Below are 25,792 nucleotides of genomic sequence, written 5' to 3' on the forward strand. Positions count from 1 at the left end.
TGGATGCAAAAATAAGCTTGCAGCCTAGTTGTCTTAATGTCTATAAATCTAGGTCAGTATTATAGACTATTATTGCCCTCCCCAGAGAGATTTCCAGTAAAAGAGAAAATGAAGCCCCTTTGGGATCTGTGATATATACAGCTGATGAGAAACTGCTGAACAGGGATGGGATAGAGACATCCTGGATTATATCCTTTTGTGATAATACTGTGTGTAATATTGTGACCTGTTTCCTTTCAAAGAGACATTCAATTAAAGCACAAAGGGTTTCACGGAATATTTGCCCTTAAATTTGTTGATTAGTAGATTTGTGTGTCCTGAATTTAGAAAACACTTTAAAAAGGGAATTGCTGACTTTAAAATTTCACTGAACAGGCTTTGCAAATTTCTAACACACATTCATGGGAAATTCCTTTTGTCTACAACTTTGATAGAGATATTGACCCTGTAAAATGGCAGATGAGGGAATTCGATGGAAACACAATCATTACGGCAATGTGCAATTATATAGAACCTTTAACACAATAAAACATCCCAAGGGGCTTTACAGTGTGATTATCAAAAAAACATTTGGCAGCAGGCTGCATAACGAGATGTTAGGACAAATGAGCCAAGATTTGGTCAAAGAGTTAGGTTGTAAAGAGTGTTTTAAAGGATGGGAGAAAGGGAGACAGACGGGTTTAGATAGGAAATTCCAGAGCTCAGGGTCTAGACAGTCCATCACATGATTGCCAATGGTGGAATGAGGAATCTGCTAAATATTGACTGAGAAATGAGTGCTACTGGTCAAACCAACTGACAAGTCATAAAATACTGATAATGCTCATGCTTATTGTCCTAATCTGCCTGGAAGAGTGATAGCAATTCTTTATCTTTTGAATGCTTTGGAAGTGAAGGATGTGTTGAGTGAGAGACTGTACAAGTTCTGCCTGAGTAGTCCATTTAGGTGAGCCACGTTAGTTCCATTGTTGTTCCTTTATTCAAATTGTGTGTTAGATGAAAAAAGAAATATCTTTTGCAGGTTTATAAATTGTACCATGTGATCTTTAAAGGTGTTTAATTCAAGTCCAAATGAAATTCCTATTTTGACAAAGACATTGAACCACCTTTGTTAAATCATATAGGCTGGAATTTTACTGCCCCGCCTGCCAAGGGAATTGGAGCAGACGAGGGGCAGAACGTGGAAAGGTCCATTGACCTTGCACGGGATATTACAGTTTCGAGATGAGTGAGGCCATAAAGTTTTGCCCATAAAATTAAAGAATGGTTCCAGCACACAAGGAGGCCATTTGGCCCATTATGTCTATGCTGGCTCTTTGCGACAGCAACTCACCTAGTCCCTTTTCCCCCACCTTTTCCCTGTAGCCCTGCAAATATTTTCTCCTCAATTATTCAATTCTCTTTTGAAAACTTGAATCGATTCTGCCTCACCACATTCTCAAATATTTTAGATCCTGACCACTCGCTGTGTAAAAATATTTGTTCTCATGTTGCCATTCTTTCTTTTGACAATCATCTTAAATTAGTGTTCTCAATCATTCCACCAACAAAATCCCTATCTGCTCTGTCCAGATTTCTTATGATGAATAAATACCTCTGTCAAGTCACCTTTTAATCTTTTCTTCTCCAAGGATAGTTCCTTATGATGACAGCAGGGTATGGGATATACGTGAAAAGGAGAAATTTGTAGGGATATGAAAAGAGCAACAGAATGGAACTAACTGGATGATACTTTCAAAGCGCCAGCACAGACACCATCAGCCTAATGGCCTGCTTCGGTGTTGTAGGAACTGTTGAACATTCTTCTGTAAGATTCATTGAGAGTGAGGAGCTGAATGAACCTGAGACCATCCAAAACTCCTATGCCTGCATCGTAACCTGCACCAAGCCTTTTTCAACTATCCATTGCTTGATGACATAGTGCTCAATCTGACAGGCCTCAAATTTAAAATTCTCCCCCTCCTTTTCAAACCACTTCCCCTCCTATCAACCTTTGTTATCTTCTCAAGCCCTACAACTCACTGAAATCTCTTCACGCCTCCAATTCTGCTCTGCTGTGCGTCCTCAACTTCCATCGCTCCATCGGTAACCTTCAGTTGTATATGCCTAAGCTTCCTTCCCTAATCATCTCCTGGCCTCTCTCCTTTAAGATATCAATTTGTACACATCAAACTCCCACAAATATTAATGTGATAATTGACCAAATAATCTGTTTTCTTTGAGATATTTGTTGAGAGATAAATATTGACCAGGCTACGGGTGAAAACTTACCTGCTGCTCTTCCAAGTAGTGTAATGGGATCTTTTACATCCATCTGAGAGAGAAATCATGTTCTCGATTTAATGTCCCATCTGAAAGGTTACACCTCCTGGAACTCTCCCTCAGTATTACCCCTCTATCAGTACAGTGCAAGCACAGCATTGACCTTCTTATAGTGCAGGCCTCCTTAGAACTGACCCTCTGATAGTGCAGCACTCCCTCAGTACTGACCCTCTTGACAGTGCAGCACTCCCTCAGTACTGACCCTCTTGACAGTGCAGCACTCCCTCAGTACTGACCCTCTTGACAGTGCAGCACTCCCTCTGTACTGACCATCTGACAGTGCTTTGAAAGACACAATTTAGAGACAGGTCTTTTTTTCCTTCATTAATTTTCACTTTAGGAGATAACGGGGAATTAGAAGAGGTTTGATTTCTGTTCAAAGCTCCAAGGGTCTGTGTTTAATGCTGATCTGAGGATCCTGCCCATCCAAAAATTGACTAGTGAACAATGAGGAGAAGCCACCCTGCACTTTTGCTCATTAACATCATTAATGATAATGTTGTGCAGCGAACTGGAACTGCAGTCAAATCAAAAGATGATTATTTAATGAAGTGGAAGGTTTGGAATTATTGTCACAATAGTGACAGATGTGGCTTATACAAATTAGGTTTCATGGCCTGAATTTGGCTGCACTGGTTATTGGTGAACAGACCAGGAGTGCAGAGGAGATAGCCACAGCTAGTTGGGTAGTAACCCAGAGGAGATGGGTACATGTATCACAACTGACTGCCTGGGCAGGCTGGAGCCTTGAGGCATTTGGCTGACCATGCATGTCATCTGCTTCACAACGATTGGCTGTCAGCTTGCTGACAGCAAGGTTGTACAAACATCAAGTGAATGGAATGGGCAATTGGAATTAATAGAGGAATTAATATTAGCCAGAACTCTGATAAGACAGACCTTCCTTGTCTTCTTTGGATCATGAATGGTTAACGTACAAAATGGAGGAAGCTATTTGGCCTATCATGTCTTTGCCATCTCCCTATAAGAGTAACTCATCTGGTCCATTACCCTGCCCTTCCCCTGAGGCTTACAATTTCTTTCCCTTCAGGTCCTAATCCAATTTCCTTTTGAACGCCATGATTGAATATTCGTCCATCACAGTTGGGTAGGGTATTCCAGATCCTAACCATTCACTGCATTAAAATGCTTTTCCATATGTCTTCTTTGGTTCTTTTGCCAATCACTTTAAGTCTGTACCCTCTGGTTCTTCATCTTTCCATCAGTGGAACATTTTCTCCCTATTACTTGTGACCAGACGTGATTATGAATACCCGTCAAATCTCCTCTCAACCGTCCCTTTCAGGAGAACTGCCCCAGCTTCTCCAATCTATCCACAAAACTGAAGTCTCTTTTTTACTAAAGAGAAGTGTTATGAACATTCAACGTTGGGCTCACATGCAAGTCTGAACCAGAAGACAGTGTCTCTCAGCTTGCAACTCAGGTCATTTGTTTTTTGGTGATGTTCGTTGATAGATATTTTCTAGGATATCAAGGAGCCCCTGTTCTTCTTTGGAATAGTGCCAAGGGGTATTTTACATCCAGTGGAAAGGGCAAACTGGGCCTTAGTTTAACATCACATCTGAAAGATAACACCTCTGACATCGCAGCTGCCATTCAGTCCAACAGCTGCACTCCCAGTGCCACTTACTGCCCAAGTGTCAAACCCACCATGATTACATCCAAGTCGAAAAACTGCAGCAGGCGACGGTGCAGAGGGACCTTGGGGTCCTTGTGCATGAGTTGCAAAAACCCAGCTTGCAGGTGCAGCAGGTGGTCAGGAAGGCGAATGGGATGCTGGCCTTCATAGCGAGGGGGATTGAATATAAAAGTAGGGAGGTCTTGCTGCGGCTGTATAGGGCATTGGTGAGGCCGCAGCTGGAGTACTGTGTGCAGTTTTGGGCACCGTACTTACGCAAGGATATTTTGGCCTTGGAGGGAGTGCAGAGGAGGTTTACTAGGCTGATACCGGAGTTGAGGGGGTTGAGCTATGAGGAGAGGCTGAATAAACTAGGCTTGTACTCGTTAGAGTTTAGAAGAATGAGGGGAGATCTCATTGAGACGTATAAGATGATGAATGGGATGGATAGGATAGAGGTGGAGAGACTCTTCCCGCTCAGAAAGGATAGTAGGACTAGGGGGCACAGCCTCAAGATAAAGGGGGGGCAGTTTAGAACGGAGTTGAGGAGGAACTTCTTCACTCAAAGGGTGGTGAATCTCTGGAATTCTCTGCCCATTGAAGTGGTGGAGGCTACCTCGCTAAATATTTTTAAGACGCGGGTTGATGGGTTTTTGATAAGCGAGGGGATTAAGGGTTATGGGGAGAGGGCGGGAATGTGGAACTGAGCCACGACAGATCAGCCATGATCTTATTGAATGGCGGGGCAGGCTCGAAGGGCTAGATGGCCTACTCCTGCTCCTATTTCTTATGTTCTTATGTTATGTTCTTATGTTGGCAAATGTCTAAAACAAGGAGCCAAAGCACATGTCAGTAACCAAAATCTGAAATAAAAAGTGATAATCCCATCCTTCAAGGGTCAGTTCGTGCTAAGATACAAGGAACGTTAAACTTCCAACTCCCAGGAGAATAGGAAATGAGTTTATTTGATTATAAATGAAGGGCCAAAATTATGTTTGATCATAACAAAAACAGAAAATGCTGGGAAAACCCAGCAGGCCTGGCAGCATCTTTGAAGAGAGAAAATAGAGAAAATTTTCTCTCTCTGCAGATGTTGTCAGACCTGCTGAGATTTTCCAGCATTTTCTTTCTTTGGTTCAGAGTCCAGCATCTAGAGTATTTTGATTTTATGTTCAATCTGTGTTCTGTTTCATCTGCATCCTTTGATCATTTGAGATGCAAATTCTAGTCTAAACAACAAAAATGATTGTATGCAAGCTGGCACCTCCTGTGGAAGATGCACCATGAGATTTCTGGTTGACACTGAACTATTTAAAAGTACTAATTGCACAAGGGAAGCAGTGTTTTGAAAATCTATCAACACTGCTGAAAAAATTCATGTAGGGAAAAAAGATTCTTGAGCGCTCCAGGACAGGTGAAAATTCGCAGCAGGTGACAATCTGAATACATCTGGGAGTGTTATTTTCTTCAAAGATTAGATGTCTGATTATGAAAAAACCTACTTACAAACAGAAGCCATAAGAATAATCAATTTAAATAGTGAGACTTAGGGCACCAGTGGCCTGGTCCCAATGTCTTGGTCCCAGCATTGTGAGTCCTATGCTGCAATTAAAGGTTGCACTTTGAATCCAATTATTAAGATAATTCAATATGGCACAGATCAGTATGAAACTGGGTAATCTAGATTTCGCTATGATGATTCATAGGGTGTATTGCTTGGGTTACAATCTGCAGTCTTAGATCAGATGTCAGATACCCTTGATGACCTGAGGAAAGTCCTGTGTGGTGTGTGATTGTTTCCTTTTCCATTACCTTTGACTCTACGAAAGCCACAATTGGACTGGACACAAAGTGCTTCACCAATTCTCTAGCCTCTTTTGCATCCCGATTTCCACAGCAACCACATCTTCTGGGCCCTAAGATCTCAAATTCCCTCCCTAAATCTCTGCCTCTCTCTCTTTCCTTTAAGATATTCCTTAAAACTAACCTTTTTGACCAAGCATTTGATCACCTCTCCTAATGTTCTTTAATGCATCTTGATGTTAGTTTATGACTGGCACACATTCGAAGCCATTTGAATGTTTGGTGTTATATAAATGTGAGTTGTCATTATTGCCTGTGCTATTGCTGACTTTTTTTTATTCATTTGTGTGACATGGCATCACTGGCTGGGCCAGCATTTATTGCCTATCCCTAGTTGCCCAAGGGCAGTTGAGAGTCAACTACATTGCTGTGGCTCTGGAGTCACGTGTAGGCCAGACCTGGTATGGATGGCAAATTTCCTTCCCTAAAGGACATTAGTGAACCAGGTGGGTTTTTCCGACAATTGGTCATCAGTAGATTCTGAAATTCCAGATATCAGATTCCACCATTTGCTGTGGTGAGATTCAAACCCGTGTCCCCAGAACATTAGCTAGATTTCTGGATTAATAGTCTAACGATAATACCACTAGGCTATTGCACGCACACACCACCACCACCCCCCACCCACATGCATGGACTTGATCATTCAGGGGAGCTGGGGTGGACCTGCTGTTCCATTACCCTATTCCCCAATGTTTGAATTTATGTTGTGTTCCTCTGCCGCCTGCCCCCAATTCATCCTTCCAACCTCTTCAATCATAATTATGCCTTACACCCAACCTCTCCATAACATTAATAATATGGAGGGTCACCTATTGGAAATATAAAATGCAATGCAAAATATTTACCTTCCGAAGAACTCAGTGTTTCTCACTTAACTTTTACCAAAAGAAGAGACTTTGCCTTGTTGGCAAATGTAAGGAACTCAAGGACAACTTGGAATATCACTTACAAAGAAAATGAGAATGTTTTGCTGAATCATCATTGGCAGGCATGCGGATTGCTGGAAAGCCAGCACTTAGCAAGGGCTATGTGGTGAGATTAACTTTCACTTATTGAGAGGCAGACCCAAGAGAGTGCATGAGTTATAGGAGAGGTAATACAATGGAAGTTTCTATCATTCCCGACACGAGACGAGCAGGTGCCTTTGTTGAAACCAGTGTCTTTCTTTTCATATTTATCTTTGTTGATCTGACCTGTAAAAGTCACTGCCCTGTCTGCTGCCTGCTGAGCTGGCCAGTTATGTGTTTCTTTTTCCTAGTGATATATATAGAGGTTACTCACTGGCCTTCGTTCAATGATTAGAAATGTCACTACTGTGTCCTGATGACCTGATGCTGCAATTTGTCAGAAAGTAAAAGTTCTTAGTAACAGAAAAAGATTATTAGATCCAACAGCCTGTCCCTTCTTGATAAATCTCAACTCCACCTTCTCACCAAAGCCTATTATGTGGTGCAATTTTGGCATGTTACTGTTAAATGCATTTGTATAAAGTTGCTGCATTTTCTTTCATGAAGATATTAACACAGTTATTTTTAATACTGCTATTAAAACACTGCACACAGGAATTTCGCTCAAACATATTATATGTTTGTGCACTCATAATTCTATTCTCTCCAGAAATATAACTTTCCTCATCAAGTCAATTATATTGAATCATTTAATGTCTGTCTCGATTCACTGTCAGCTTGACTTAATTAGTGGCAACCTGGCCTCTGACTTCAAGGGTCATGGGTTCAAGCTTAATGACAACCAGCAGTGCATGATCTTTTAAGCCAACTTCAGTGTGACACAGTGGAGGCGCTGCATTTTTGGATGCCCCATCTGTGCAATGGTACAATCCACTCAAGTACCTGCCATAAGACTCGGGTCAAGAATATGATGGAATACTTACCTTCAAGTTTACAACTGCAGCGGCACACAAAAAACTTAACCATCCAGAAACTCTGGCTGTCAATCAGGAAAAATGTCAATGTTAAAATTCTCTTTGTGATTTGCAAATTCTTTCATAGCCTCACCCCTTTCCTGTCTCTGTAACCTCTTTTATTCTTACAGTCCACTGAGATTTCTGCAATTCTGGCCTCTTGTGTACCCCATGTTTTAATCGCTCCTTCATTAGCTGCCTGGAAGAACATTCCACAATCCCTCTCTTCATTTAAGACATTTCTTGAAACCTAGCTTTTTAACCAAGACTTTGGTCAGCTGCCCTTGTATCTCTTCACATGGTTCAGTGTTGAATTTTGATTGGTATTTCATGTGAAACACCTTGGAGTGCTTTATTATATATAAATGAATTTGTCTTTGTTGCTGTTGAGCAGGTTTATGAGAAGCGAGCAGGTATGGAATCCTAGGCTGATTCCAGTTCAACGGTCAAGAAATTTATATTGATAGACTATTGAGGACAAATTGTTGCACAGTCAGAAGTAGGTAGGCAGATAGATGAAACTGTTGACAAATTGAACACAGTTTTTTCTCAAGTTCTGAAGGAGGTTTACAGACCAATGCGACTCTTCCTGATGTGTTGATGCAAACAAATGACAGCTCACCAATCATTGACTAAACTTCAATCCTGCAAAGATGACATGAGCATTTTGACAATTTGCTAGATGATCCTTCCAACATCAGTGTTGAAGCTGTGACTAAGTTGATAAATCAACCTATCCATCCAATTATGGATGGTGGAGAAAGCTATCAAGACTGTCAGGATGAAGGAGAATGGAAGGCTCTTTGTCCTGATGGAATGCCAATAAGAGGATTATAGATATTGTCACCATATGCTAACTAGATTGCTTAACCACCTATCAGTAAATGTGAAAAATTTAGATCCTTTGGTGTCCTTAACAATTTAGTGTTGTTATCCTACACAATGGAAATGGAAGCCAAATGACTTGAGGAAATACTTTGAGATCCTCTGATCCATTGCCCTGAAGATTCAGTGAATGTTAGATAGTCTACATCCAGAAACTCAGAGCTATCATCGATTTGGTTTTTGTCACCTGCCAAACGCAAGGAAAAATGTAACCAACAGATGTTATTGACTTGACAAAGCTACTTGAGAGGAGCAAAAGCCCTGGATTGTGGAAATTACTTTTAAAATTTTGGTATACAGTAAAGTTCATTCATGTGGGTTCAAGTAGCTGCCTGTTTGAATGCTTGGGTGCAGGAGCATTGTTGATATCATAGAATCTGCAGTGCAGAAAGAGGCCATTTGGCCCATCAAGCCTGCACAACAACAATCCCAGCTAGGCCCTGTCCCCATAACACCACACATTTATCCTGTTAATCCCCCTGACATTAAGAGGCAGCTTAGCATGCCCAATCAACCTAACCTGCATATCTTTTGGAGAAGAACTCCAGAGCTTTTCAAAAGGAAGATGTGATGAGTGATTGTAGCTTTCTAGCAAAGGAATTATATATTGTAACAATGTCATTGACAGTGATCAGAAACTGGAACCTTGGCCTATTTTACTCTTCCTAGCTCAGGGCACTCAACCCAATTGCAGGGTGTTGGAACCAGAATGAAAAATAACTTTCAGAAACCAGATTGGATAAATATTCAAAAACTTGCAATTGAAGGGCAATGGGGACAGAGCAGAGGAGGTAGAAATTGGATAACTCTTTTGAAGAGCTGGCATGGGTACAAGAGGCTGAATGGCCACCTTCTGTACTGCATGGTTCTATGAGAAGTGATAGCTTACACTGAAGTGATAAAATCTGCCGAGATAATATATCAGTGTGCCTAACAGTGCGAACAGCTTTAGGATACCAACATACCTCAGTGAGTTGATTACTGCATCAAAATGTTTAAATCCCTCCCCCACTCGAGATATGTGTCCTTGAACTGTGCAATATGGGGGAGTGTCATGTGAAATGTAGCAGATCAAGTTTGAGTAATGTCAAGAGTGATATCCTGTGGTTCTTATGCTCAGTTACCTTGAAGCTGTTGAGGCATTTAAAGGTATTCTCTTCTCGGATGTTTTATCTCGTGTTTTATCTCGCGATCAGTGATACTTTTCTACAGCGCCCTTGCCCTTTCAGAGTGTCACAAGATACTTCATTCGCTAGTGACTTGCAACAGCTGGTTTTGCACTAGCAACGTTTACAACAAGCGATAAGATGAATGACTGGTTAATCTGTCTGTATGTTTTTATGGTATTGATAGAAGGAGGAATCTTGGACAGGAAACCTGGAACTTCCCTCCTCTTCTTCCAGCAGCACGTGTGGTGATAAACATGAGCCAGAATGGGCAGCCTGTTTCATCTGTGGGATAATCCAGCAATGCTACTCTTCCTCAGTCATTTCCTATGGTTGTACCCTCAACCAAATGCTTAACTTCTGATATGGCGGCTGTTTCTCCAGCTGCTTGGGCCATAAGCCCTGGAATTTCCTCTTTAAACCATTCCATCTCTTATCTCCTTCTCAAGACGGCCCTTAAACCTGGTCTCTTTGGCCAACTTTTTGGTGCCCTGGTCTCATACCTACTTTTGTGACTTTGTGTTGAATTTTGTTTGATATCACTCTATGCAGCACCTGGGAACATATTACAATAGGGATCTCAAAGTCAAGGCAGCTGAAGGCATGGCTATCAAATGGAGGAGTGATGAACGAATGCACAAAAGGCTGGAATGTGGTGAAAGATATTTCAGGAGGGTTGTAGGGCTGACAAAATTTACAGAGATAGGGAAGAAGCAAGACCATAGGGGGATTTGCAAACAGGAATGAGAATTTTAAATGATATGATTCAGAGGTTTGCAAGATATGAGGGTAATTTTCACATTGGGTGAAGACAGTCGATTGACTTTCAGGAATTAAACTCACTGCCCAACTCTCCCTTTTCAGGGGCATCAGTATAAGTGGGCAGTGTATTTATTGGAAGATTGTGATGTCAGATGCTCTCTGCTCACACAATGTGGAAACTAGCCCTGCTATACAGTAAAGCTGCCTAGTCGATATAAATGACAACGGCAGTGCAGGCTTGGGTACGTTATGGGATCAAGATCAGAAAGCACACAGGAGCATTGTAATCAGTATTTTATGATCGGCCACTTACTATAGTATTGGACTTGGTCTTGGGCTTGGATCTAAAAAGCATTCGAATTGAAAAGCAGAGAAGTTATGTTAACCTTGTGCAGAATCTTGGTTAGACCACACTTAAAAAGTTTTGCCTCTATATTTCAAAAAGGGGACTGGAAAATGTGCAAAATATATTTACAAGGATGCTGCCAGAATCGAGACATTATAAACTGCCAGGAAAGATTGGACAAGCTCGTGCTCTTTTTCGTACAAAGAGAAAACTGAGAGATGGCATAATAAGATCTTCTGCAAAGGGGTTGAATAGGACGGCTTTAAAGAAGGTGTTTCCATTTGAGGGGCAGACCAGAATTACTGGTCATAATTAATAAGGTATTCACCAATAAATCCACTTGGGAATTCAGGAGAAACCTCTTTATCAGGAGAGTGGTTAGAATGTGGAATTTCCTACTACATGGGGTGTTTGAGGGAATTTAAGGGGAAACTAGATAAGCATGTGAGGGAGAGGAGAAAGAAATAGAAGGATATAGTGCTAAGGTTAGTTAAAAAAGGTGTGGGAGGTGCTCAAGTGGAGCATAAACACTGGCATAGCCCATTAAGATTGCATGGCTTGTTTCTGTGGGGCAAATGCTATGTAACTTTATGTAAATTGATGCATCTTCCTCCTAATGAAGGATATGAGGACTGATTTCACAGTGAGTATCCATAACTTTCAGATAAAGAATTCCAAAGATTCACAACTCTGAAAGAAGACATTTCCTTAATCTCATTGATAAATGGCTAATTGCTGATTCTATGATTAGGAGAAGCATCTGAAGTCCTACTCAGGCAGAAAGAAACATGGAAACAAAAGGAAGCCATTCTGCCCCTTGAGCCTGTTCCATCATTTGTTAGATCGTGGCTGACCTCTATCTGAACTCCATCTATCCGCTTTGGTTCTGTTACCCTTCATACCCATACCTAACGTCAATCTACCCATCTCAGTTTTGAAATCTTATTAGATCCTCAATCTCAACGATGTTTTGGAAGAATTCCAGGTTTCTCTTCCCTCTCGTGTGGAGAAGTGCTTCCTGATATTTACCATTTATATAGATGACCTGGAGGAGGGAACCGAGTGTATGGTGTCGAAATTTGCTGATGACACCAAGATTGGTGGAACGGCAAATTGCGCGGTGGTGTGGAGAGTCTGCAGAAGGATCTAGATAAGCTGGGCGAATGGGCCAGGAACTGGCAAATGGAATTTAATGTTGGCAAGTGCGAGGTGGTCCACTTTGGTAGGAATAATGGTAGGAATGACTATTACTTACGTGGCGAAAAACTGCAGCAGGTGACAGTGCAGAGAGACCTCGGGGTCCTAGTGCATGAGTCGCAAAAACCCAGCCTGCAGGTGCAGCAGGTGGTCAGGAAGGCGAATGGGATGCTGGCCTTCATAGCGAGGGGGATTGAATATAAAAGTAGGGAGGTCTTGCTGCAGCTGTATAGGGCATTGGTGAGGCCGCAGCTGGAGTACTGTGTGCAGTTTTGGTCGCTGTACTTACGCAAGGATATTTTGGCCTTGGAGGGAGTGCAGAGGAGGTTTACTAGGCTGATACCGGAGTTGAGGGGGTTGAGCTATGAGGAGAGGCTGAATAAACTGGGCTTGTACTCGTTAGAGTTTAGAAGAATGAGGGGAGATCTCATTGAGACATATAAGATGATGAATGGGATGGATAGGATAGAGATGGAGAGACTCTTCCTGCTCAGAAAGGACAGTAGGACTAGGGGGCACAGCCTCAAGATAAAGGGGGGGCAGTTTAGAACGGAGTTGAGGAGGAACTTCTTCACTCAAAGTGTGGGGGATTTCTGGAATTCTCTGCCCGTTGAGGTGGTGGAGGCTGCCTCGCTAAATATTTTTAAGACGCGGGTTGATGGGTTTTTGATAAGCGAGGGGATTAAGGGTTATGGGGAGAGGGCGGGAATGTGGAACTGAGCCACGACAGATCAGCCATGATCTTATTGAATGGCGGGGCAGGCTCAAAGGGCTAGATGGCCTACTCCTGCTCCTATTTCTTATGTTCTTATGTTCTTATGTTATATCACTCCTGGACGGCCTGGTTCTAATTTCATTTCATACCTCCTTGTTCTGGACTCCAGAAGTTTATCTCTATTCACCTTATCAAGTACTTTAATTATCTTAAAGGCCTTGTTTAATTTCTTTTGCCTGAGTGTGAATCCAGGTTTGATCTGAGGCATCACTGAAATAATTGTCAAGAGTAGAAAAGCTGTGTCAGTGTAACCTCAAAGTTGTGGGGCAAACTGAATGACTGTGGATCACGAGGACAGCCACAGCCCGAGCAGAACAAGCATTCATTTGCCCAAATTTATTCAAAGTCAATTCTAATCAGGTTATATACGTTCACAAGCAGCTCAAGTCCAAAATCTGATTCGTTTTAAAGAGATCTGCTTTACAGCCTTGCACTCCCTTGGGTCTGCCCTCAGACTGACTCAACTGAGTTTAGATCAAATTTATAAATAAGCACAGAACCTTGAGCTGATTTGAATTGATTTCCATTTGAAAGAAATGCAGGGTGTAGAAGACTGGAGCTATATGAAGTAATAAAAAACTTGCTTGAAGGTAAAAAAAAGATTTAGTTTTGAGATTTTAAGGCTTCATTAATGAGTTTCCTTCTGGATAAAGCGTTCATGTAATAAAACCGCAAGTCTCCCGGATTTTCCATTTTTAGAGATGGAGTTATTGGAAATTCTACTTCAAAAATAGTTCCCCGACCAGCCTTTCAATTTGCATCCTACGTAAACTTCAGCTCATCCAAAACTCTGCTGCCTGTAATTTAACACACATCAAGTCCCTCTAACCCATCACCCCTGTGTTTTCTGACCTGCGCTGGCACCTAGTCCAGCAATGTCTCAATTGGAACTTTCTCATCGTTGGTAGTTTTCACTTTCTGCCACATGCTCGCTGTTTATTGTAACTACCTCCAGCCCTCATATCTCTGCACTCCTCCAATTGTGTAGCTCAATTTTAAACACTCCACAATTGGTGGCCGTACCTTCAGCAGCCTAGACCTTAAGCCTTGGAATCCCTATACCTCTCTGCCTCTCTCTGTCCTCCTACAAGATGCTCCTTAAAATGTATCTCTTTGACCAAATCATTAGTCACCTAATGTATCTTGGTTTTAATTGGATAACTGCTGTGTCAAGTCATGCAGTATGTAAGATGGGCAAGCTGTCTACTTCTCAGTACATTAGGGTTAAAACGTATGTTACAGATTGGCTGTCTTATAAAACAAAACCTCCAATTTTTATTCCTGTTGAAAGTCTGTGGAGATTAGACTCAGTTGCAGTGCGGAAATCATCAATGTCTATATCAGTCAATAATCTGAAAAGTCATCAAGTATGTTTTTCCAACAAGTGCTGTTCCTATGCAGAGCAAATAGTGAGCTCATGGCAAACCTGATGGGCTGAATGGTCTCTTTCTGCATTGGGATTCTATGAAACTCCTCTGTCCATGGGAGCGAGCAAGCTAGAGGCACCATTGAGAAAGTACCCCAAAGGATTTAATACAAGTGAATTACTGGGGCAGTCCCACACTAGAGCTTCAGAAATGCAAGATAGTCATTAAGAAATACAGTCGGGAGTTTAGACTAAACTTATTTACCTAGTGAGTGTTGAGAATATGCAATTCACTACCACAAGGCGCAGTTGAGACAAATATCTTAGATGCATTTAAGAAGAAGATGGATAAATGCCTGAGAAAAAAGCATGTTGATAGGGTGAGATGAATTAGAGTGGCTTGTGCAGAGCATAAACACTAACATAGAGCAGAAAGGCCAGATGGCTTGTTTCTGTACTGTATTTCTAAGCAATTCTAGTTAATGAGGTGTTCATACATGCAGGAGATTAGAGATTTCTGTATCTACATTATTGAATGCATCATCCCAGCTCAGGATTCACTCAAACTATGAGGCCTCTCACAGTTGACACTACAATGGAAAGCAGCTGCAACGTTTTGGAAGTTAGACTATTTATGTTGCTGACTCTTCCAACGCATTTGAGCTGCCACTCCTACTGAAGGTTCAGTAGCAAGAGGAGCATATTCAGCAGCTGATGGCTTTGTCCCTTCAGCTGGTTTTGACATTGGGCTGGGAACAGCATAATTGCTGATTACAGTTAGCTCATTTCGTGAAGAAGCTTGATCAACACCTCTGACAACACTGTAAACATTCACTCCCTCTACCACCAGTGCACAGTGGCAGCAGTGTGTACTTCTCCAATATGGACTACAGGAACTCTTCAACAACCGTTCAGAAGAACAAGGGCAGCAGATACCTGGGAACACCACCACCTGCAAGTTCCCCTCCAAATCACACATCATCCTGCCTTGGAACTCTATTGGTATTCCTTCATTGACACTAGATCAAATTCCCAGACCCCCTCCCTGCTGTAGCTACACCACATGGGCTACAGTGATCCAAGAAAGTAGCTCACCACAATCTTCTAAAGGGCCATCAGTAATGGGCAATATATGCTGGCCTTGTCAGTGAGTCCAACCCTGTAAACAATTAAATCATTTTCTATTTTATAAGCCCTAAGGATACCAGAGATAGAAACAGTCAGAGGAATCTACACCAAAAAGTACATTGTGAGTAAATAAATCATTTGGTGTTCTTTCTTTCAGAGGATGACTTCCCTCCACCCATACCACCTGATGAAGAGAGTGATGGTAGCCAGCACCCAGGTAATTTTATCTAGAAGTGTGGAGAATCCAGGTTCTGCACCAGAATTCTGCTTTCTAAAATGTGCAAGTCTAAAGTTTAGTTTCTGGCTTATTTACAAGTTATGCAACATCAGTAACACCCCTGCCACCCCATTTTAAACTTGGTCTTCCTTGTCTCCATTAGGCCAAAGTCACCCAGTGCATTGGGTGTTAACCAGTGGATGTACATTCAAGATAAATGGCAGAAGGTGTAGAGGGGACATGAGGAAGAGGGTTGCGGGTGTCTGAATTTCACTGCCCAAGTTGATAGTGGCTGCAGAGACCCTAAATCTTTTAAAAGTATCTGCACTTAAGTGTCATAAGCTACAGGGCTATGGGCTGGGTGCAGGGAGGTGAGATTAGAAAGGGCACCTGGGTGTCCTCAGGCTGACATAGACAAGATGGGCAAATGGCCTCTTTCTGTGCAGTAACTTTTCTATGGTTCTAACTATAGCTCATGTGATAGCTCAATTATCAGGTACACTGCCTGGAATGGAACTAGGCCACGTAATTCCGAAAGTGCAGCCATTCCTGTATCTCCATATACAACTGGAATATTTATCCATACACTCAGACCTTTTCACTGAAGAATAAATTAAAATTACTTTAGATGTTCTCAGTGTGCTAATATGTGCAAACGAGAAGATGGAGGAACCAAAGTAACTCTCCATTAGAGATCAGGACAAAGTCATGAGGCCTGATGCAGCAAATCTGTGGAATTTGAAAAGCTTACTGAAGCTGAGAGAGAGATCTTCTTTCAGGCCAATTGGCAACCAATCCATGGGTGGATTGGGACACATCTCCAACTTGCTGACTGTTAATGGAGTCTGAGCAGATCAGATATCTGCAAGCCTGCCAAGCTTACATTCCAATGGATCTGAAACTCAAATACACCAAAGACTCAGGAGTGAATGACTAATGGCCCAATAATCATCAGGAAGGACTGAACCGCTGGGCTCTTTTTGTTAAAAGAGGGGTGACCTAATGCTGTCATTTATATTATGAAAAGGTTTTGATAAACATAGAGAATTATAGAATCATAGAAACCCTACAGTGCAGCAGGAGGCCATTTGGCCCACTGAGTCTGCACTAACAACAATCCCACTGAAGCCCTATCCCTGCTTAGTTACCCTGCTAATCCCTCTAACCTATCATATCCCAGGACAGTAAGGGTTAATTGAGCATGTCCAATCAACCTAACTGCACATCTGTGGACTGTGGGAGGAAACAGGAGCACCCAGAGGAAACCCACACAAACATGGGGAGAAGGTGCAAGCTCCACACAGGCAGTGACCCAAGCCGGAAATAGAACCCAGGTTTCTGGTGCTGTGAGGCAGCAGTGCTAACCACCGTGCCACTGTGTTGCCCTGAAGGATGTGTTCATTTGTGGGGGAGACCAAAACCTGAGGCAAGATTGTTGCTGAGAAATCGATAGGGAATTGAAGAGAAACTGTTCACTGAGAAAGTGGTTTGAATATGGAAATGGCTATTACGAGTAGTTGAGGGGGCCGACTAGATGTATTTAAGGGGGTTGGATAAGTATATGAACTGTGATGGTCTCCCATAATGAACACAAGAATTAGGAATAGGCCATTCAGACCCTTACCTCTACTCTGCCATTCCATACAATTGTGGCTAATCTGATTGTGGCCTTAACTCCACTTTCTTGCCTGCTGCCATAATCCTCTACTCCCTCACTGATCAAAAATTTATCCAACCCAGCACTGAATATATTTTATGAACCAGCCTCTACTATTCTCAGAGGAAGAAAATTCGCCAGATTCATAACCATCTGAGAGAAGAAAAATTCTTCTCATCTAATTCTTAAATGGGAGAGCCCTAAATTTTAAATTAAGTTCCCTGATTCTAGACTTTCCTAAAAGGGGAAACATCCTCTCAGCTTCCACCCAATCAAGTCTCCTCTGGATCTTGTACATTTCAGTAAGATCATCTCTCGTTCTTCTAAGCTCTCATGGGTACATGCAAACCTACTCAACCTTTTCTCATAAGATAACCCCTTGATCCCAGAAATTAGTTGAGTGAACCTTCTCTGAACTGTTTCTAATGTCTCTTAGATAAGAAGACCAAAACCGTACAAGTACTCCAGATGTGGTCACCCTAGATAACTATAGCATATCTTTACTACTTATATACTCAATTCTCCTTGCAATAAACATCAACTTTTCATTGCTTTACTGTTCACTTGCTGCATCTGCATACTAACCTTTTGTGATTCGCTTACCATGAAACCCATCTCTCTATACTGTAAAGTTCTACGATCTCTCCGCATTTATGTAACATACTGCTTTTCTATTCATCCTATAAAGGTGGACATTTTCCCACATCTCCATCTGCCAATTTTTGTGCACTCACTTAATGTATCTAAAATCTGTAGTCACCAATGGCAGCTTCACAACTTAATTTCCTAATTGAATGCCTTTTGGAAATCCAAATATACATCTGCAGGTTCCCTTTCATCAATGTTGCTTCATGTTTCCTTGAAGAACTCTAATAAATTAGTCAAACATAATTTTTTACAACACCTGCATTTACCTCTTCAAAAATGGATTCTAGTATTTTCTCTATGACAGATTTTAGGCTAACTAGCCTATAATTTCTTGCTTTCTGTCTCCCCCCTTTCTTGATTAGAGCTGTTACATAACGATTTTCTAATCTGCTGTGACCTTTCCAGAATCTATTCAATTTTGGAAGATCATAACCAATGTGTCTACAATCTATTCAGCCACCGCTTTTAAGGCCCTATTATGAAAGCCATCATATTGAGAGGACTTGTGAACCTCTTGTTCTAATAGATTTTCTAGTACCTCTTCCCAAGTGATTGTGATTGTCTTAAGTTCCTCCCTTCCTTGTATCTCTTTATTTTCAAATATTCTTGGGATTTTTTTTGTGAATTCTACAATGAAGACAGACACAAAATACCCGTTTGACACTTCTGCCATTTCTGCCATTGGAGGTAGGTGCAGAGACAGAGTGATAAAGGTAAGTATTCTGATTGGTGTTCCCCAGAGATCTGTTCTGGCACTTCAGCTTTGCACCCTATTTATTAATGACATGAATGAAGGAACAAAAAAATCTACATCAAAGTTTGCAGATTACAGTAAATTAGGAGGCACAATAAGATGTATAAATATGTGAGAATATATATAAAGTGGGTAAAAGTGTGACAGATAAAGTTCAACGTGGGATAATGTTAGGTTATGTTAATCACTTTGATTCCAAGAAAAATTAGACAAATATTTTCTTACGGATGAAAGGAACATTGAAGGAGCAATGGGACATGGGAATTGAAGTACATAATTTTTTCTTTATTCTTTCAAGGGATGTGGGTGTCACTGGCAAGGCCAACATTTTTTGTCCATCTCTAATTGCCCTTGAACTGAATAGCTTACTAGGATATTCATTGGGCTGTTAAGGGTCAGCCACGTTACATGGATCTCGAGTCATATGTTGGCCAGACCAGGTAAAGGTGGCACTTTTCCTTCCCTAAAGGATTTTTTAATGACAACAGATGATAGTTTCGTGGCCACCATTATTGAGAACAGCTTTCAATTTCAGATTTTATTACAGTCATAGAGTCATACATTCAATTTAAATTCCAGCTGCCACCATGATGGGATTTGGCTTTTTTCTTAGGAAGTTGTGCTTCAGCTTCACAGAGCTTTGGTCAAGTGTCCATCTGAGGTATTGCATTCAGTTCTGGACACTGTGTCCAGAAGAATATCTTGGCTTTAGAGGAGATGCTGAGGCAGCGTGGATTCATGAGAATGAAACCAGAGCTTGGAGGGTTAAATTATGAGGACAGGTTGCAAAAACTCAGCTTTTATTCCCTCAAGCTTAGAATATTAAGAAATCATCTAATTGAGGTGTTTAAAATAATGAAGAGATTTGAGGGGGTATTTCCTCAAGTAGGGAATCACAAAACAATGAAGTACAATCCTAAAATTAGAACTAGGCTGTTCAGCAGCAAAATCAGGAAGCATTTTCCACACAAAGGATAGTGGAAATCTGGAGCGCTCACCCCCAAAGTGACTGTCGATGCTCATGGACAAGTGGAGCTTTCAATATTGATGTAGACAAATTTGCTTTACATGAGAGTATGAAGACAAATGGAAAATGGCAGGTCAATGGAGTTGTGGTACAGACCAGCCATGATGAATGGAATCATGGAAAAGGGCTAAATGGCTACCTCCTGTTCCTGTAAAAAAAAACAGAATGGCTTTTAATGGATTCCATGTTTAGGTGGGGTTAAGGAAACTAGGTCATAGTTGGGTTTAGATTGTCACCTCCTCTTGAAGGCAAGTTAGATAGGAGTGTGAGACACGCAGACTCCCTACTGGATCGTTGAAGTGTTATGTTCGGAAGTGAAGGTCGAGCCACCTTCCTTATCATGAACACCACATGCATCATTCCTAAAAGCTTTTCCAAAGAAAAGCCAGGGAGATGTAGAGGAGTGTGCAGACAGGAAACCTCTGCTCAGCTCTTTTTCCTATTCTACTGTGCTGGGAGGAAACAGACCCCTGACAGTTTGCAAGTTTAGAAAAAGCCAAGAGGAAATAAATGGCAGGTTACTTCGTGGGACAGGACAAAGAGCGTCAGCTTCACAAGGCTGGGCAAGGCTGAAATCACCCACAAGATTAACTCATTCTAATCCCTGAATATCAAAATAGTTCCACAGGTGCTTCCTCCTCAGGGCAGGTTACTGCTTATGTTAAGTGGGTGTAACAAGGCACCTGGACAGGATGGAGAAAAATAGTGGTGAGGGAAGGACCCATGCCAAACCCAACCCCACTTTCCTTTCATTGAGCGAATTCAAAGGCAAGGTTTACCATGAGCCTCCAACCTGTCCCCGATTACCTGCTCTGTGTTTTAATCAGGCTATATTAGAATATTTTCAGGAGAGAACCATATAATTTGGTCCAACTGCTCTACCCCAATGTTTATGCTCCACAAGACTCTGCTCCCTCTCTATTTGCTAAATATTAATGAGTTAGATAAAGAGTAAAGCTCCCTCTGCACCATTGTCGTCAAGACTCCCCCCAAGTAAAGCACATCATGGGTTAAATACAGAGTAAAGCTTCCTCTACATTTTCCCCATCAAATATTCCCAGGAGGTACAGCAGAGGGTTAGATACAGAGTAATGCTCCGTCTACACTGTCCTCCAACAAACGCTCCCAGGATAGGTACAGCAAATGATTAGAAACAGAGTAAAGCACCTTCTGCACTTTCCCCATCAAAAACTCCCAGGATAGGTACAGCACAGGATACAGAGTAAAGTTCCCTTTACACTGTCCCCATCAAAGGCTCCCAGGACAGGTACAGCAGAGGGTTAGATACAGAGTGAAGCTCCCTCTATACTGTCCCCATCAACGTTCATGCAACTACTCCCAGGACAGCTTGGATTAGATATGCTTTTTATTCTGTCCTAAAAACAATTACTTAAGCCCAAAGACAAGAACGGAATCATGCTGGAGAAAATGCTGGAGCAAGCTGGAGATTGCTGCAAAATCTGTTTATATTTCTGGCATTAAAGGGTTAAGGAACTTACATATTCAGGTTTGATCTGCAGCAACATCTGCAGAACCCATTCCCAGTGCTGATTGTACAGAAGGAGAGGGATAGACGCTGACTGGAAGGATTCCTGTTGCTTCATGTGTCAGAACAGGTTCTACATGGTGTCAGGAACTGCATGTAGACAGACTCGGTGTCTCTCTCTCTCTCTCACACACACACACACACACACACACACACCACCCCCCCCCCCACCTCACTGCTTTCCATTTCTCAGCTGTTCTTCTGTAGAAATGCAAAGCATTGGGGAGGGAGAGGGAGCAGGGAAGAGCTTGTTCAACTGGCTTTGTATTTCCCTTGAGTGGGGCATTACAACGTGGATGTGAGTGTTTGGGGAAAATATTTCTTGTACTAACTGACCTCTAGCAGCTCATCCAGCCAGGCCAGCTTTGGAAGTGTATTTGCTCTTGGGAGAGATTTGAAACGATGAGACGGGAAGTGGAGGGGAGTGGGGTGGGGGGCGAGCGATTAGAAATGAGTTCTGTTCAAAGATGTAGAAACTGAATTGGATTAACTGCCAATAATTATAATTTTGTTTGTCATTTTGTTTTAAATCAATCCTACTAGATTATCATCTAAATTAAAGAATATTCTAGATTGAAGAATATGGGATTAATAGGATAGTGGCAAAAATTGATTGAGATAAAAGCAGAGAGTTGTGGTTTCAGATTGGAGGGAATTACACAATGGTGTTCCCTCGGGATTGGGATTAGGACCACTGCTCTTTTTGAGATTTGACCTGGACTTGGGTATAGGGGATATAATTTCAAAGTTTGTGATAACACAGATCTTGGGAATATAGTAAATAATGAAGAGGATAGAAACTGACTCCAGGAGGAAGACAACACAGACAGACTTGTGAAATAGGCAGAGACATGACTGATCAAATGAAATGCAGAAATGATTAATTTGCTAAGCAGAATGAGGAGAGGCAATTTAAAATAAATGGTACCATTTTCACATGGTTGCAAGAAGAGAGTCCTGGGGGACTATTTGCACAGATCTTTAAAGGAGATGGAACAAGTTGACCCTCTAAATAAAGACACGGTAGAATTCTCTCATTTTGAGACTAAGTATGATGGCAGGAGCTCCGTTGGTGCCTTTCCCTCTGGACAGAATGATGGGATCCCGCACCAGATTCTGTGCTTGGATCCTCATTAATTAGGCACAGGCGAGTTCTCCTCCAACCCTCCTCGCGGGCTGGCAGCTGATTCGTCCACCCACAATCAGCTATTGAGTTCAAAGGTTCCAGTGCCATATTTAAACGCCAGTCCAGCATTCTCATATCACTCTCTCCAGCTCAGCTATCTTCACCAGACTGTGCAGGATGTCACCAACCCAGAGGGAAAAGAATAGTAGACTCAAGGGCTCGAATTTTACCGTCCCACCAGCCGTGGAAATCGGACTGGGCGAGGGGCAGACCACAGAAACGTCTGTTGACCTCAGGTGGGATTTTACTGTTTTGGGACGAGCAAGGCCGCAAAATCCCACATAAGAAGCCTGTTCCTGGAATCAACCCAACTTCCACCAAGCCTATCAACTGTGAGGCATACATGCCCTATATGGACCTCTACCCACTGTGTCTGGCATCTCCGTCACCTTCCAGTAAACAATGTGATGTCCCTTTGACCCCCTTGCTTGTGAGCTTTTCATGCAGCCTTGTCAGAGTTCAGTTTCCTCTGCCTCCCATTGCACATCTTCATTCACGCTGCTGCTATCATGAGTCCTCACTCTAACCGCACCCCCCCCCCTTGCACAACCCTGCTTCCGCTTAGCCTCCATTGTCTTCAGTAGGCTCCCTTGCACTCCTCACTCACATTCTACCCCAGAATGAACTTTGGACCTTTGTTGCAGTGGCTGCATGAATTTCACAGTGCAACAGGGTGGGATGTAGATAGAGAGTGCGAGAGATCCCCTGTACTTCCTAAACCCAGGGCAGTGCTGAACCAAAATAGTGACAGTAGTGTTGATAAGTCCAGCAGCATGGTGATACTATGATGTATGATGAGTAGTTTGGCATGGAAATGGAAGGCAGAAACCAGTCTGCTCTGGCACAGCACATCAGGAGCAGCGCAGCACTGTGGCAAAAATACTTTTTTGCACTCACCTCAAAGTCTGTCGCCAATTGATGGCTGTATTGTGCATTGTAGCAATCGGGTTTAACACTGACCTGATTTCCCACTGGAGTGGCACGTGATTGGAAGACCTGACAGGACACTGGCGGCTAGCTGTTTTAACGAGCATTCATGCATGCAAATGAATGTAAATGGCATTCCCACCACCTGCTAGCAGGAAGACAAACGTGCCATTGGGAGAATTGCAGTGTAATTTTACACCGGCAGGTTTCCAACATTTTGCCTCCTGCCAGATTCTCTGCTCCCACCCAGGTTGGGAGAATTCCATCCATTGAGTACAGAAGCAAGGAAGTGTAGGGTAACCTATGTACATCACTGATCCTGATTATGTATAAACATGCTCACACATAGAACTTTATAAATGAATATTCAGCTGCAATATACTCCCAACTGCTTTCTAAAATACTGAGCACATTCCAATCTGTAACATTCCTTACAAAATTAAACTTCAAATGATATGAAATTCAATGTCTTAAACAATTAGCCTCAAATTGCTCTCGGTCCAGCGTAGTGTAGAACTGAGGGAGTGCTGCACTGTCAACCTTAACCAGGATTTCATCTGGACTTTCAGGTGGATAAAAAAAAGACACTATTTCAAAAAGTCAGGATGGTTCTCCCTGTGTCTGGTAAATATTTATCATATTTACCTGGTCATATTTCTCATTGCTGGAGCTTGCTGTGCACACAATGGCTGCTGCCTTCCTACATTACAACAGTGACTGCTATTCACAATAGCATTGGCAAACTAGCTGGTTGTCAGGAGTGGAAAAATCTGGGGGTGAACAAAAACTGAACAGACTGTTCATGAAATGACATAAGTTAACAAACAGGCTTTGGCAGTGGGAATGAAAATTCTAGATCTACTGATATACATGCACGAATTCTGACAAAATAAAAATTTCTATTGCAGTCTTTCCCAAAGTTTAAATGATATTCCTCATTCTGTTCATGCAATATTTTTGCACATTTTCAGATCTACATGACTGTGAACCAGTAAATAATATCAAAGAATGTAATTTAATCTAGCCAACTCTATGGTAAAGGTTATTGATCATGTAAATTGTGCATAAAATCATCTAGCAACTGTTACATCATGTGAGCCATATTATACATTATGGACAGGATTATCCACATTCTGTGCTGCGAAAGACATTTGCACACACTTCCTGCTCCCCCTCACACACTCCTAGCCGTCAGGAAACCATAGCAGGGTTCGCCATTGGTAGGACGGGAGACAAGATTGGCTGAAAAATTCTGGCCTATATCGTTATTACACATTTCATCTAGCACACATCCTGTGAAATGTGGAGAACAATGAGAATGTGCAATCAGTATTATCATGTTACTTTTCATGAAAAATAAATCTGTGATGATAAATTCCAATTTTTTTAATTCAAAATAAAGCACAGTATTTTAGAAAGATTAGTCTGGGAGGCGGGGCGGGCAAAAAGCCCGAATGTTCGCCTTGGATGGCTAATATTCCAGCATCAGCCTTGTTCGTTGATGTAAAGCACTTGGAAACTTTGTGAGGTCGTGAAAAATATTATAAGAATGTAAGAACTTCTCCCAAACAATAGAATAATACGTTTAACTTCACTTCGGGAAATACTTCTTACGTTATAAAGCAACGCCATCATATTCTCCTTGATAAATGCCACAGGAAATCCAGCAGTATTTTAAAATAAATGAATTTATGATGGCTTTGAAATAAGACAGAAAGACACCGATATACATCTGTTAATGGATGAGCCAAAAATACAGCACAGAGTGAGTTGTGCCTGTAGGAATAATATCTAATCACAAATTTTTGAATTTCCTTTATAGTTAGAAACTTTGCATTTTCCCCAAATAGGATTACATTCTGGAAGATTGAACTCTGGGCTGTGAGGGGTATTGCAGTGCAACATAATAGGGCATTTGTCTATACTATGATGCCAGATTCCTGAGGAAAGATGCAGAATTATAAGATGCACCATTGTTCTAAATTTCACATTTATTTTTAAGCCTCTTTCACTGATTGACAACCATGTCCAAAGTTATGATTTTTAAAAATTATTTTGTGGGATGTGAATGTTGCTGCCATCCTTAATTGCCCTTGGTTACAAAACCATTTCAGTGGGTCCACCACATTGCTGATGGTCTGGAGTCATATGTAGGCCAGACCAAGTAAGGATAGCAGACTTAAATCAACAGTGGTTTCCAAGTTACTACTGGTAACTAGTGAGACCGTTTAGTTCCAGATTTTAAATTTAAATTCCACCAGTGGTATGATTTGAACCCATATACCCAGAGCATTAGTCTGGGCTTCTGGACTACTAGTCCAGTGACATCACCACTAGGCTATTGCCTCCCCATATTGGGCTGGAAATCTGATGTTGTATGAGACTTGGTTGCAGGCAGGATGATGAGTTTTTTATTCATTCATAGGATTTTTCAGTTGTTGGCAAGGCAGCAACTAT

At 41.8% G+C, this 25,792-nt stretch overlaps 1 protein-coding gene across 2 annotated transcripts in view; it reads left to right on the forward strand.

Annotated features, from left to right (window-relative positions):
* The window catches only part of skap1 (src kinase associated phosphoprotein 1), a 390,268-nt gene that overhangs the window by 301,112 nt on the left and 63,364 nt on the right, over window positions 1–25,792 (forward strand). For both annotated transcript variants that reach the window (XM_080213465.1, XM_080213466.1), the window contains exon 10: window positions 15,531–15,590. In XM_080213465.1, coding sequence (XP_080069591.1) covers window positions 15,531–15,590 — 60 coding nt within the window. The remainder of the gene's footprint in view (window positions 1–15,530; window positions 15,591–25,792) is intronic.

Source organism: Carcharhinus amblyrhynchos, chromosome 27 (assembly GCF_965287045.1).
Source record: "Carcharhinus amblyrhynchos chromosome 27, sCarAmb.v2.hapA, whole genome shotgun sequence".
Classification (NCBI taxonomy): Eukaryota; Metazoa; Chordata; class Chondrichthyes; order Carcharhiniformes; family Carcharhinidae; genus Carcharhinus; species Carcharhinus amblyrhynchos.